Source organism: Pollachius pollachius (genome assembly GCF_949987615.1).
Source record: "Pollachius pollachius genome assembly, chromosome: 2".
Taxonomy (NCBI): domain Eukaryota; kingdom Metazoa; phylum Chordata; class Actinopteri; order Gadiformes; family Gadidae; genus Pollachius; species Pollachius pollachius.
The window spans coordinates 47,636,856-47,651,855 of record NC_136935.1 but is presented as its reverse complement, the minus strand read 5'-3'; the positions used below and the strand labels follow the sequence as shown (position 1 = coordinate 47,651,855).

Here is a 15,000-nt window from a genome sequence, read left to right as displayed (position 1 = left end):
CCGGATGGCTGTTCAACTCGATGGCTGTTTTCTTGGATGGCTGTTTAACCGGAGGGCTGTTTAACCGGATGGCTGTTTACCAGGATGGCTGTTTTCCTGGATGGCTGTTTAACCGGATAGCTGTTTAACCGGATGGCTGTTTACCGGGATGGCTGTTTAACCGGATGGCTGCTTAACCGGACACCGGGTGGGGCCGACTGGCAGCCTGCACTCTGGCCTCACTTGATGATGAATGGAGGGAAGGTGAAAGCTTGAAGCCTGGTGCCGACACCTCCCAGGCCTCAGGATTCACCACGTCAGCCACTTGATTAATGGGCAGAGAGGAGGGCTGGAGAGGGAGGCTGAGCGTGCCTGATGGCCTCCCCATGTCCAAAAAAAACTGAAGAAGGCTGGAGAAGTAAGGCCCCCTTCTCCGCACCCTCCCACAAGCACCATGGGCGTGGACCTTTTAAAGTGAGTGGCAAAGCCAAAGATCAGTGGAAGCAAATTACTCTTCTATTGGCTAAAGATTTTCTTACAGCTTTTTATCACTGCTGAGGCCACTTTGGATATTGCACGTGTGGTATGAGTTGTGAACGGTATTATGGAAGTGGAGTCGCGTCGTGGGGAATAATGCCGCATACATTGACCGGTGCATTTCGTCCAAGTATGCGTATAATATCATTTGGTTGGTTGACACGTTTTGGTGTATTTCTGTACGTGAGTTCTAGTCATCATTAGATGAGGGATCAACCCAGGCCAAGGGCTTTGTGGGTTGGAAGCAATTAACAACAGGTGGGAACAATATGAGATAGGGAACTGCAAGGTCTCTGCAACATCAATCACTGTAATGGAAGGAAGCAGTGATCAATTTTTTCGCTGGAGCATAAGGCAATGTTATTAAGCCTGCAAATTTAGGTCACCGGCACTATGGCAATTGTACATGTAAAAGTAGGTAATATATTGCTCTGTTTTTGTAGAAAGAACAAAGACACTGTTTCGTCGGCTATTAAATATTCAGCTTTCTTTTTCATCAATTTAGAGCCCTTTTCTCTTGTGTTAATGCCAGAAATAATAAATCATGCCAATCTAGTTTTTGGGTTGGTCAAGAAGAAAAAAAACTCAGCTTCAGTGTCTGTTAACTATAAAGAATATCATTATTGTTCACACATTAACTATAAAACACGTTATTAGTGTTTCCACATTAACTATGAAACATGCTATTATTGTTCTGACATTCAATGTAAAATATGTTATTATTGTTTAGACAGAATCTTACCATGGACAACTGTCGCATAACCAACTGTTTTTTTCAAGAGATCATGACGCCATGTTTGGCTTCATCCTTGATGCCATTTTGGGAGCTATAAATCCAACAAGCTACGAATAGAGAGAGCATTGACATCACTGACTGGTAATATGGGGAGATAAAGATATCTGGAAATGTCTAGGGAGTGTCCCATACTAGTTAGTATTATGTGGAGGGGAACATTTCTATTGAGACCCTGATGTTTGAAATATACCCCAGAATATGAACTTGGTATTTCTACATAGAAGTCATAGCTGTTCCCTGTTGTCTTCGCAACCAGAATCTTTGTAGAAATACATGTAGAAGGCGTGAGAAGAACACCATATTCAGGTAGTTTAGCATTGCCTTAACAATAAGCTGTTAGTAATGGATAGCTACCACCTGATCTCCCCTGCAATAATCCATCCTTATGCCTGTCATTTGCTTGGGTAGAACATCATTATGACGTCTTTTGTGGAAGCAGTTTGCTTCCTGGGACCTGACTACTGCTATTGTCAAGCTTTGAGTCCTTTTTTCACGTTCCTTGTAAACAAAACAAGAAGAAATCAAACTGAATGATTTACACTTGAAGAGATTTTTCTCTTGTTTCCCTTGTTGTCTTTCAGCTGTACAGCTCCATGGACTTTGGGAGGAAATGGCAGCTTGTTCACGAACACGTAACACCTAGCAGGTTCTACTGGTGAGTCATCTGCCTCTGTGTTCCCGCTCTGCTTCAATGTATATTCCATGCCTTCTAGATCTCTCCGCCTCGGTTCTGCCAGTCGATGTGAACGTAATCTCTGCCTAAACCGAATTTTGAATTGTTATTTTATACATTTCATTGCATTTTATTGGCTTTGTACCTGAACTCATCACAACATAACGACAATACGATTGAATCTTATCTAATTTAATCAAATACAATGTTCCCCCGATCTCTGGGAAACATTGCATGTTATGTAGTAAAGTCCCATGTAACATCCACTCACAGAATACATAATGTGGAACGACTCATGCTGGCTCCAAACCCTCGTCACAGACTCCCTGATCTCCTTCAGGACATGTAAAATAATCAAGGCATGTGCTGCATGGCCTCCAGTTTGACTGCGTTCAAACATCTGCTTCATTGGCCAACCAGGGACGGTATAATGCTGCCGCAGTACGAGCATGGGTAAAGCAGTGGCTTTCTGATGTAATCTGTGACCAGTGGAACTGCAACACCGTGGGCATCCATTTAATTTGGCATCCTGATGGTAACTCAAAGTTTGACCGTGTGCCGACTCTGCACCTACCAAAGCACGTTACATTTGTATTCATACAAATGTATACATTTATTACATTTAATGATAAAATAATAAAACATATGTATAATTTTTAAATAATATAAAATTGTTTATGTGTATACAAATGTATGAATACAAAATACATTTGTACAGATAATTTTGCACAGTTACCTCTCCACTTTACCGTACTGTGCCTCCACTTTTGTAAAGTTACCTCAGAACTGTACTTTGGATTTATTCTTCGTGCCTGATGTGTCAGAGCGATTATTTTGATGAAGACAAACCGTGTCTTCATTCCTGTACTTTTTTAGCTCCGCCAGGCTAACACAAGTCCTGGGAAGAGCTAGAGCGGTACACCTCGACGGAGAATCTCAAGCCTTCATCTTCTCCCACGTCCCTCTCCTCTGAGCTCCTCGCACCATCCACCTCACCTGACACTTTGTTTCCCGCCTTTAACATATTTTCTCTCCCCTCGGTCGCAGCAAAAAGAAAAAGTCTGGATTTTTTTCTGCACTGCTTTCCCATTTCAGTGTTCCTGCCTCTGATCTATTGCTTTTCCTTGAATTCATAATGCAGGTCTGTGTCAGGTCTTGATAAGGAGCTGGATCTTGTCCACATGGAAGCTCACACGCCTGATGGAAGTAAGCCCTTATTAAACACGCACGCCCACGCACATACTCATACATGTATGAACAGAAACGCACACACACACGCACACACAAAAACACATGATCCCACACAGACTCAATCACACGCACACAAACCTGTATGATCACACACGCACATGCACAGTACACATGCATAGATACACAATCCCTTGCATGTCATTTCCCCCCTCCCTCCCTTATCCTCACATGTACAAACGTGAGGGAGAGTGTGGAAAGTGTGCAAGAGAGAAAAGACCAAAAAAAACGAGAGAAAAAAGGGCATAGGAAATGAAATCAAGATAAAAGCGGGAAGTCCACGAGACACGGCAGAGATTCCAATTCCGATGAGCTCACACCATGTCCCCGTGGAGTTGGAGCGGGATTATCCCCGCGATAAGTGCAGTGCATACTTGATTAATAAGGTCTTTCTGTTCATCCTCTCACGCACACGCCGGATATGTCGGCTCCGTAACTCCGGAGCACATTAACGGCGTGGCTTACATCCAGCGCACACCTCGTGTGCTGGATGGGGTCAGACCAGCCTGGACTCTGGTGGATTTTACACACTCAATGTGTTGACGTAAACAGAGCAGGCAGCAGCGGTATTTATGATGGTTTATTACCATTATCCCAGAATTATGTCAGGGCACCTTCTTGGTATTATAGAATGAGGTAATTGCATGAATATAATCTCGCTCTCTCTCTTGCTCTCTCTCTCTCTCTCGCTCGCTCGCTCTTACCCTCTCCCTCTCTCTCTTTCTCTGTCTCTGTCCTTGCCTCTGTCTCGCTCTCATGGTCACTCTCTCTCTTTCTCCATGTCCATGTTTCTCACTATGTCTAAACTGCTCTCGCTTGCTCACTCTCTCTTTGTCTCTCCCTCACTCTCTCTATGTCTCTCTCCCTCGCTCTCCCTCTCAATGTCCATGTCGCTCGCAAGGGTTATGCCTCGCGCTCTCTCCCTCTCTCTCTCTTTGTCTCCTCCTCTGTCTTTGCCTCTGTCTCGCTCTCATTATCGTTCTCTCTCTCTCTTTGTCTCCATGTCCATGTTTCTTGCTATGTCTAAGCCTTACTCGCGCGCGCTCTCTCTATGTCTCTCTCTCTCACTCTCTCTCTCCATGTCTATGTCTCTCACTATGTCCATGCCTCTCTCTCTCTCTCTCTCTCTCTCTCTCTCTCTTTCTCTCTCTCTCTCTCTCTCTCTCTCTCTCTCTCTCTCTCTCTCTCTCTCTCTCTCTCTCTCTCTCTCTCCATGTCTATCTCTCTCGCTATGCCTCTCCTGGTCTCTCTCTCTCTTGCCTCACAGAAGGGGAAAGACACCCCCACAGTGTATAAATATTCATTCATTCGTGTTTGAAGCATCCTGCTGCTTTAGTGCTATACAATTAAACAGCCGTGCTTGTCTCCTCACTGTCTGGCAGATGTTCAGTATGTCACATGCAGGGCTCAGATGTGCACAGAGAGCAACAGGAACTACCCCTTCCCGGGATACGTTGACATCAGCTCCCTGGTGGTCCAGGACGACTACATGTTCATCCAGGTAAAGGACCTGCCGTGACACGTCCCCGAAAAAAACATCAACTGTGTGTGCCGAGTGTGTAACCTACAGCCGGCATTACAGTGGAAAGTGAAATCTGTGCTGTTATTTTCGGTTTGAGTTCATTGTTATCCACTGAATGCTATAATGACTGGATAATAATTAAAACTGGAAGTTTTTATCCAAGGCGTCTTACAATACCGTGAGCGCATATGACATGGACACGCCTATACATTATCGTATTCATTAAAATCACACAGTCAGGTACACTTAGATATAAAGTGATGCAAGTGAAAGCAATAATATTCAATATTCAACCAAATAATGTTGAATTGTCATGTTCTGAAACTCCAAGGATTGTCGGAAGTGTAAGTGTAGCTATGTTACTTTTTTTATATTATAGTAAATAAAAGGGAAGGAGGTATGTGGAGTCATTAGCTCCTCAGAAAAAAATAGATGCCTGACATTGCCAGATGTTGTTTCCTAACTAACAAACGTTCTTTCCAAATCAACACAGACTTTCAACACAACTTAGAAACAGGAGGCATTTTAACATATTCAAACGTCTTTTTGTCATCGAAAATCCAAGGCAGTTTTTTTTATGCTATTCCTTCCCTCTTCATAAACAAACCACACTGTATTGTGAAGTGTATACAACTCAGCACTACATGACACATCCTTTAAAATAAACCATGTGTTTTGTCTTCTCTGCTTTCTCCAGTTCCCCTGCCTCCCTTAACTGTCATTTATCAGGTCTCAGGGGAAAAAGTGTTCACAAAGGTACACCCAAAGTATTTAGGGAGGCCTGGGAAAGAGCCAAGATGCTAGAAGTGACAGAGGAACTTACAGAGCATGTGGAACTCACAAACAATATTGCTAATATATAATAAGAAGAAAAGTATATCTTAGTATGAACTATGTGTAGTTCTATCTACATTTATTTCTGTACATATCATGAGTGGTATTTTAGATGATGCTTATTTGTTTTATTCTTGACATTCGTAGTAACAGTACTAGCCATAAAAACCATCATGGGAGCAGTAGCGATAGAATAATTGCACTTGCCTTTTTATTCTTGTTGTTGTTGGGGACCAAGCATGGATGGTTTGAATGTGAGTTCAGCCATCACTCAGCCAGTGGACCATAGAGGGGCTATTAGAAAGCTACTTACCTGGACTGCCGTAGGGCAACGGCACCCCCGCACAACGCTACTTTGGACGTTTTAGACCGAGAATATAGACTGGTTCTCTCAGGGCACCTTTGTCACATATAATGGAGGTTTTCCAAGTAAACCTTAACTGCTCAACCTTAGCCTCCCCCTTTACAATCCCAGTGTCGCCCCTGCCTTTTCCCAAAGCGTCATGGATGAAGGAGCCAGGATTTTACGGCGGGGGTCACAGAATCCATCATCCAAATATCCTTATAGTGCACACCTTCCACCGCTCGTCCCCCCATCGATCTTCTGCTTCTCCACTCCACTGGGCGTCGGAGCGTTCTGCTACCCGCTGCCAGTGGGCTGGGTTCCTCCCTCCCACTGTTCCCACTCTCTTCAGCCAGGGGAAGAGCTGGGAGGGCCGTGGCTTTCATTTGAACTCGGTCTGTGCACTAAAGGAAAAAGGGGTTGATTGGCTTTTTAAAAAAAAGCTATATTTAGGAAAAATATTTAAATAATATTTAAAAGGCACTCATAATTAAAAAAAAAAAGATAAATCACGTAATACAATTTTCGCCGTCTTCTGTTTCATGTGTTGGTTTGCGAGGGTGTTTGTGAGCGTGCAGGTGGAGAGGCTCCGACCAAAACTTTTTGTTTGGCTAGCATAGTTACCGGCTTATTGACAAGTTCTTAACCCCGTTCGGCACTGGGTTTTGTGCTGAATGAGCTAACAGCTATCTGCCTCGGGAGTGTTTACATAGGGCCTAAACCATTAAGGATGGCTTTCCTCGAGACAGGACTCAAGCATTGGTTAGGTGACTTAAAGATTTATCTTGACAAAGAATAATGAGGTTATTGATCGTCCAAGAAGATATTTACCATCTTCTAACTGGGGAGACCGTTGCGAGTGCATTGACACCCAGGGAACGGACAGCCTCCTCTGAATACCCAGCCCTCCAGACGTTTGGTAAAGCCCAGGTTTAGTGGCAGAGACAGGCTTCCCCCAGCCCACATTGATGAGTGTATTAAGTGCCAGATAACACAATGAAGATGAAGGATATCTAGTTGATTTACTTGAACTTAACTTTATATTTGTATTTCTTTCATGCGATGCAATGCAGGTTCCTACATCCGGCCGGGCCAAATACTACGTGTCCTATAAGAGAGATCCGTTCCTACAGATCAAACTTCCCAAATACTCCCTGCCTAAGGTAAGATGCACAAAAACAGGGTCAAAACTTTCGGATTACCAGTATTGGTTAATAATGTTTTTAAAATTAAGTTTGATTCAGCTGCGTATGATCTGACGACTGAATTTTACTTCAAGCTATTTCACTGAGCCTTTTTTCATTCAAAGTCATTAAAAACTTTCTCTGTCTCTCTCTCTCTCTCTCTGCCTGTCTCTGTCTCTCTGTCTCTCTCTCTCTCTGTCTCTCTCTCTCTGCCTGTCTCTGTCTCTGTCTCTCTGTCTCTCTCGTTCACCTCTGGCCTCCCCCTGACAGGATTTGCACATTGTCAGCACTGATGAGAAGCAGGTGTTTGCTGCGGTGCAGGAGTGGAACCAGAATGACACCTATAACCTTTACCTGTCTGACACCAGAGGGATCTACTTCACCCTGGCCATGGAGAATGTCAAGACCACCCGTGGAATCGGGGGAAACCAGATGCTGGACCTGTATGAGGTGGGGGGACGGTCGACTCATGTGTGTGTTTTGTCATCCCCTGGACGGACGTGGGACTGACGTGACGACACGTTGGACACACACATTGAACATAGACCTTAATACACTTTAAACACACACACACACACACACACACACACATACACACACACACACAGTATTATTATTGTTGACTTATTTAATTTATTGATTGATATGCACTATACTGCTGTTGGTAGCTCCTTCTTTGTGTGTGTGTGTGTGTGTGTGTGTGTGTGTGTGTGTGTCAACATCTTCAATCCACTCACTGAACAAGTTCCCTCTGAATAACTGACCTGCGTGTGTCGACACCTGACTCCTCTAATGCCGGTGATCCCCAATCCCTATTGTTCGTCACATAAAACAGACTGCTTCGGTGTTCTTCCGAGGGGGGGGGGAAAGCATGGCCCAGTTAGCTGTCCTTTGCCCCTGTCTCTGAATCACAGACCCGGCGTCTATCATCTCGCTGTCAGCCGACGATGCATAAAACATGTGCTTAATTAGGTTGGCGAGCGGGCACCCCTGGACTTGTAACGACCTTGTTAGATTAACGGCGCGCGGTGTGGTCACATTAGCATTCATATCAGGAAAGAGCAACACACTGTCCCCTGCTGCGATCAGTTGATCACTCATGGGCTGGCAGGTGCCATTGATTGGACAGTGACAGTGGCTCAGTAAGTAAGAAGGACATTACTTCAGGGTACTGCACTTTGTCTACATGATCGAGGGGCGGGTGGGTGTGTGTGTGTTTGTGGTGGGGGCTGGGTTGTTTTTTGCGTGTGTGTGTGTGTGTGTGTGTGCGTGTGTGTGTGTCTCCGTGTGTATGTGAAAGTGTGCGGGGGGTTGTGTGTGTGTGTGTGTCTCCGTGTGTATGTGTAAGTGTGCGGGGGGTTGTGTGTGTGTGTGTGTGTGTGTGTGTGCGCGTGTGTGTGTGTGTGCTTGTGTGTGTGTGTGTCTCCGTGTGTCTGTGTAAGTGTGCGGGGGGTTGTGTGTGTGTGTGTGTCTCCATGTGTATGTGTAAGTGTGCGGGGGGGTTGTGTGTGTGTGTGCGTGCGTGTGTGTGCGTGCGTGCGTGCGTGTGTGTGTGTGTCCGTCCTTGTTTGCATACGTTTGGCTATGTGTTCTTCTGTATGCAGGGTTGTTTATGTCATTGGGCCCTATCTTGCATCCGGCGCTATTGACTTAATCACTGGCGCATGTGCCGTTGCTAGTTTGCAACTGGCGCACAGCGTTCTTTTCCCTCCTGCGCCACGCGTCGGTAAATTAGGGAATGATCTTGCGTCCCAAGGGGCGGTTCGGCGAAAGGAGGAGGCGTGTTCTGGCGCAAACGTTCCCTGGTGCTACTTTGCAGTTTCAGAAACCACTTGCGCCACAAACCAGGAAATACCTGGTTTAAAGTTCAGATGATATTTTAAGGGCGCATGCATAATGTTGCTTGTGCACCTCGCGCATACACTTTGCTTCTCTCATCTACCAAGCCACACATTCTTGGTAAATTATTTGGGAAAGAACAGCTGATACAGCGGTAATAAGTTGTACTTTTAAATCAATGCATCTGCAAACGCCGTACAGCAAACACATATTTTTTTGACACAGACATCGTGTACATGCCCATAACTTTTAGGATTGATGAGTACTTGATCGTGAGAAAACATTGTTTTACCGCGAGTGAGTGTTAAAAAGAATGAATGAATGCGGGCACGCGTGTGTGTATGTGTAAAATAATGAATTAATGCGGGCGCGCGTGTGTGCGTCGATCTGTTTAAACACACGCAAACTAAACACGTAACGCATAATACAGTCCATGGCAATGCATATTAACGGGGGGACACATGCATATTAGGAACACAAATCGATAACAGTAATGCATACAATACTGATAAAAAACGATGTTTATAATGTATTGCGTATATCATTAAATAGAACCACAGTTACCGCATATCATATGTTATATCATACAAGTTTTCTTTGCCGAAATTTGTTTGAGGAATCAGTATTTCTGAAGTTGTGGAAGAAAACCTTATTCCATGAGTGAATTAGGCCGTATTATTTGGCCATAAACTGAGCCATTTGAAGTTTGAAATTCATGTGTATTCGTCTCATCGGAGACTGCAGACGCGCTGTCAAAATATCAACTCGTCAGATTCAAATGCGCTCATGGCTCTTAAAGGGGATGGGAGCTGGCACTCTCATTGGTTTATTGCACGTTACTCCCAAACCACACCTATGGATAATTAGGCTACTTCAGACCAACCCTTTTTAGATTTGCGCCGGGCGCAAGAGTCATTTTTTGCGCCGGTAAACTAGCGTCATCGCCATAGAACCGCCCACAAAGCTACTTGCGCTTGGCGCTTCTCACTTGCGTTTCAGACCGTTAAAATAGGGCCCTTTGTGTTTGTGTGTGTGTGCCCTTGTTTACATAAGTTTGCCTATGTGTTCTCATATATTCAGTTTTTTTTCTGTGTGTGTGTATGTGTGTTCTTGTTTGCATAAGTTTGGCTATGTGTTCTTGTGTATGCAGGCTGGTCTGTGTGTGTGTGTGTGTGTGTTTGGCACATGAATACACGGTGAATCACACCTAAAACTAGAAAGGAGGTTCTGTCCTTTCTTTCCCTGGGTCCACTGCAAGGCGAGGACTATTTCCTCCCCCTCGTATTGCTGTTGGATCCTGAAATACTGCACTACAGAGACCCATTGTGTTCTGCGGGCCAAACTGCCAGAAACGATAAAGATGCAGGAATAGTTTCCTTTAGGTCCTGTTCTCCAATTCCTCTGTGTTCCCACAAGGCAATCGGTGCCTCTTTATCTTGTCTTTGTATCTTCTCCTCTTTATCCAGTCTTATCAATTGTGCCGGCTTCCCGATCGGAATCGCAAAGCCACTATCCAGATGTGAGAAAAATGAGCCATCGTCAATATCAATCGCGTGTGATTAGCAAGTATTGTATTTAAACCATTTTCAATATGAACCCCCATTTGGCAGGTGGTTTCGACTTTCCACAATTATATATCTGATTCACTCAGCTTGTTGCTGCAACATCACAGCAGAAATCGATGCCCTCCCTCTTTTTGTCAGTAGCTGTAATTATTAAGTATTATTAAACGATTAAAGGATTGTGGCGCATCCTGTTGGTAGTGATGTGTACGGCAAACATCTTCCTGTCTCTGTGAAGCCCCCAGATGATTGACGGCCCTACTCTGGAGAATAGAGCCATTCTGAGTGGTTCCATCAGACCCCATCGACTCATCACTTATCATGGCAACATTATGTACGGCATGCTCATGTCTGAAATGGGAAGGGATTATACCACTGGTTCTCCATTGGTCTGGCCCTGGGAGCCACCTTCTCCCATGGTCATTAAGTCACGACCCACTTTTATACAATTCAAATCAAGCAAATTTGTTTCTCAGAAACGGGCCAGTAAACTCACAAACACAATGTCAGCATAACTGTTTTTATCCCTGGATTCAAAACACATTACTATAGCAATAAATAGAAGAAAAAAAGAAAAAGAAAAGTTGTAAATACATAAATATCTTTGTATTTTTACTTTTTTGACCACACACTCCACGACCCATTTGGAACAAGTGGGTGGCAACCCACTAGTTCAGAAACACTGTATTAAACCATCATCTGGCTGGTTTGCTAACAGACCAGTTCCACCAACTCTCACTGAACCAACACCTACAGTGTCTGAAGAAGATGTGCATGGCTCTGAAAAACATTATCTTCTGTTGATTCCTTCTATACAATGTGTGAGCAAGATATTGAAATGGGATACATATGCTGCACCTGCCAACACAAATCGCCATTGTTCCTGTGTTTCTTCTAAACAAACTTGAAGTTCACTCTATGACATTTACATTTACATTTAGGGCATTAGCAGACGCCTTTATCCAAAGTGACTTACAACAACAACATTAATACACACATTCACCGACGGCGGTGTCAACGACAAAAGGGCGACATCCAGCGCGTCGGGAGCAGTTAGGGTGAGGTGCCTTAGCTCAGGGACACCTCGACACTCAGCTAGGAGGAGCCGGGGATCTAAATACCAACTTTCCTGTTACAAGTCAACCCACTTACCTCCTGCGCTAGGACTATTTGATGAGTTTCAATTTTAATGTTTTTTTTTACATTTGCAGTCACTTTTCATTTCCGAAAATAAATTGGAGCTCCATTCGGGCCTCCATTCAGTTGTTGTTGGTCTGACAAACAGTTTATGTTCAATTAGTTTTACTTTGACCTATTTTAGTCTGTTGAAAAGCAAAATTCAACTAATTATGATTAGGAATGATGAGTTCATCCCTTGTGTTAAAGCAACCATAACACCCAGAAGAGCTGAACTCTGCAATGGTTTGCAGTTATTTATTCATAAAGAATGTGAATCCTCAATGCTGTAAGGTTCTTTCCACACAAGCATTACATGTATTAAATAACGCAGAAATAATTTATATAATGTGAAATGCCTCAAAGTAACCGGCAGGAGTGTTATAATTGTGCATAATTTATTCCCTATTCACTGTTATACAATATATTTTGACACAATGAAAGAATTTTAATTGCTCAAAAAGTTTGTGAGAACTGACAACAGCAAAGTATTATTTGAACTAAATCCTTCAGTTTGACAGTGATACAGATAATTGTAGCTGTCTTCCCATTATGGAAAGAACGAAAAACCATGACCACTGTTCAACCATTCAGTCGTGTGAGATCTCTTTCACACCACGGCATTACGTTTTTGCCGTAATGCCGTAACGACACATATGCAATCCAAATAATGTTATAAGTTAATTCCTCCTTCCGCTTGACACCACGTTGCAGGTTAGTTTTTTTTTTTTTTAAATTTACTTCAATTTGCCTGCCCTCATCGAAGAGACTCGGCAACGACAGCAACTGTCAGTTTGTTGTAGTGCGGGCAAGGAGACAGCAGAAGTCTGTGGAAGAGGGGCAAAGCAAGCACCTCTTGTCAATGTGGCCGCCTCGTCCACCTATGTGGCCTTGGCAGGCTTCCGTATTTATAGATGTCAACTTTATTATGCCTAACGTCTTACTTTTTATATCCCTTGGGGTATGCGGGCGCTGCAGAGAGTGTCCTCTTCTATTCCCGGTTACACCTGGTTACTGTGATTGCCGTGAAGTGCAGACACACCTTGACAGCTCTCTGTCAACAGTAGAATCCCCCTGTTAATACTGCATGTGACAGTGGCGGGACTCATCTCTGCCACACCGTGACTTCAGACGGGGGGCTTGGAGGGATCAATACAGACATCCTCCGTTTCATCCTGCTGTAGATGGGCAAAAAACATTCTGGTGTTTGCAAACAAAAGTGGCACATTGGGGCTGAAGCCTGGTTTTACACACACACACACACGTGTGTGTGTGTGTGTGTGTGTGTGAGTGCGTGTGTGTGTGTATGTTTGTGTGTTTTCGTTTGTGCGTGGGTGCGTGGTTGTGTGTGTGTGTGTGTGTGTGTGTATGTGTTTGTTCGCGTTTATGTGTGTGTGTGTGTTTATGTGTGTTTGTGTGTGCGTGTGTGTTATGAGGCAGGTCTCCAGGATAAATAATTACCACGGTGATTGACGGATCAGGTCGATGAAGAGGGGGGATCCCTCATTAGCCCTGTCCGTCCCCAAACAGCGATTTCTTTTTTTTCTTATTTTGATGACAATGTCAAAAGCGTCGCCTATTAGTGCCACTTACACTGACAGACACCTTTGGGAAGGGGAGGCATGCGGCTGTAGCCTTTCACCATGAAAACCGCTTGATGTGGAGCCACGGCCGTCAGCATCGACATCCCACTCCGCACTGCCCCCTGGTCCGCACTGGAAATAAGTAGTTCCTGAGAGACAGTAGGCCCGGGATTACAGTCCGCCACCGGAGCCAACACAGGGCATGAGACCGGGGGAAGACTCTGCAATGCTTGTCAACGACTTTTGAATGCACTCTGCTTAAGAAATTGGATTTGTATTGTGCCGAAACGAACACTGCATTTTCTCTCAGCAGAGCCTTTATGTTTTCTGAAGATTATGCATATTGTCTCGGTGTAGACTGGGGGGGATGTGAAAGTGTGTGAACGGGATAGATTGCCCCCTTTGAAAAACAAAATGGTGCAACCCGTTTTGAGTATAACAACACATTTAACGTTTCATTTAGCAAGACGTGGGTCTGTGAGGCGTGTGTTGTCGTCGACTTTCCTACATCCTCCCTGATGTCAGCCAGTGATCAAGCCACCGACATGAAGCCTGTCATCACTCTGTCTGTGTGCTAGGTGGCTGGTGTGACCGGCATGCTGATCGCGAACAGGAGGCACGATAGCCAGGTGAAGACCTACATCACCTACAACAAAGGACGGGAGTGGAGGCTTCTGCAGGCGCCTTCCACGGACATCGACGGAAACGACATCCACTGCATACTGGTATGTTTTAACGCCATAACCGCCCTGATGCAGTTCTTCAAGTTGATGGCTTGTCATCTCTGTTAGATCTGCAATGCTTAGTGCAAGGCACCGATCCAATTGTTAAACGTATTTATGGTTGAAGTTGTCATGTGTAAGACTGACCTCTTCCACGTGTGTAGGCGGAAGAGCTCTCAGGATTCAAATAACTAAATAACAGGGCTTGGTTCGCTTTCACTGGCTGTGCAACTGCGAGACGCGAACTGACTTAGTGTCGCAAGGCGTGTGGGAGGTGGGAGTTTTTTGCGGGGGGGGGGGGGGGGGGGGGGGGGGGAGGCTGGTAGTTCTCGGAACGCCGACAGTGATATGGGACATGACACCACCACAGAACCTTCTGGTAAACAAAGAGCGCTACGAGGCTGGCCAGCGTGTTTTATTTGTCGAATATTTTAGAGGCAGGCTTGAAGGCCTTATTGAAATCACTATCGGTCAGCCTTGACTACAGTCATGTCCGGATCCTTTGAGGCTACCAGCTAGTTGCAAAGTTACCCACTGCAACTTTAACTTTTTTTTATGTGTTTATCTGTAAACTTCATTTGGAAACTCTCGTATTTTTGTATTGCAGCTATCATTGCACATAACGATCAGAACGTTTAAAAGCAGTTAATGTCCGCTAAATGACCCTAAATGTAAATGCAGAGGGAGATAATGTAGACACAAATGGTTTACGATTTATAGCGTGAAGGTAAAACAAAGGGGAAATAAATGAAAACCGAAGAAAAAGGTTGCAAGGAAGCATCTGAACAAGCAAAAGCTTGCTTATGAAACAACTTATGGACAACAAGGTAGTAACTCTCAAGAAACGTATTTTCAATGCAGGGTCTGATTCATACTACTGCAGAAGAAAAATAAACATCTCTCAACCAATATATACAGTATGTATGTGGACTTAAAGCCATATATTGAGTCAGACAACTTTGTGTCCAGTTAGCCACTATTGTATGCAGAAGTGAGCATAGG

At 44.3% G+C, this 15,000-nt stretch overlaps 1 protein-coding gene across 1 annotated transcript in view; it reads left to right on the top strand.

Moving 5' to 3' along the window:
• Positions 1-15,000, top strand: part of sorcs3a (sortilin related VPS10 domain containing receptor 3a) — a gene marked incomplete at both ends in the record, with an annotated part of 138,223 nt that overhangs the window by 95,671 nt on the left and 27,552 nt on the right. The window contains 6 exons of the mRNA XM_079730942.1: positions 1,894-1,967; positions 3,127-3,191; positions 4,616-4,734; positions 7,006-7,095; positions 7,387-7,566; positions 13,855-14,001. Of these exons, the coding sequence (XP_079587068.1) occupies positions 1,894-1,967; positions 3,127-3,191; positions 4,616-4,734; positions 7,006-7,095; positions 7,387-7,566; positions 13,855-14,001 (675 nt within the window). The remainder of the gene's footprint in view (positions 1-1,893; positions 1,968-3,126; positions 3,192-4,615; positions 4,735-7,005; positions 7,096-7,386; positions 7,567-13,854; positions 14,002-15,000) is intronic.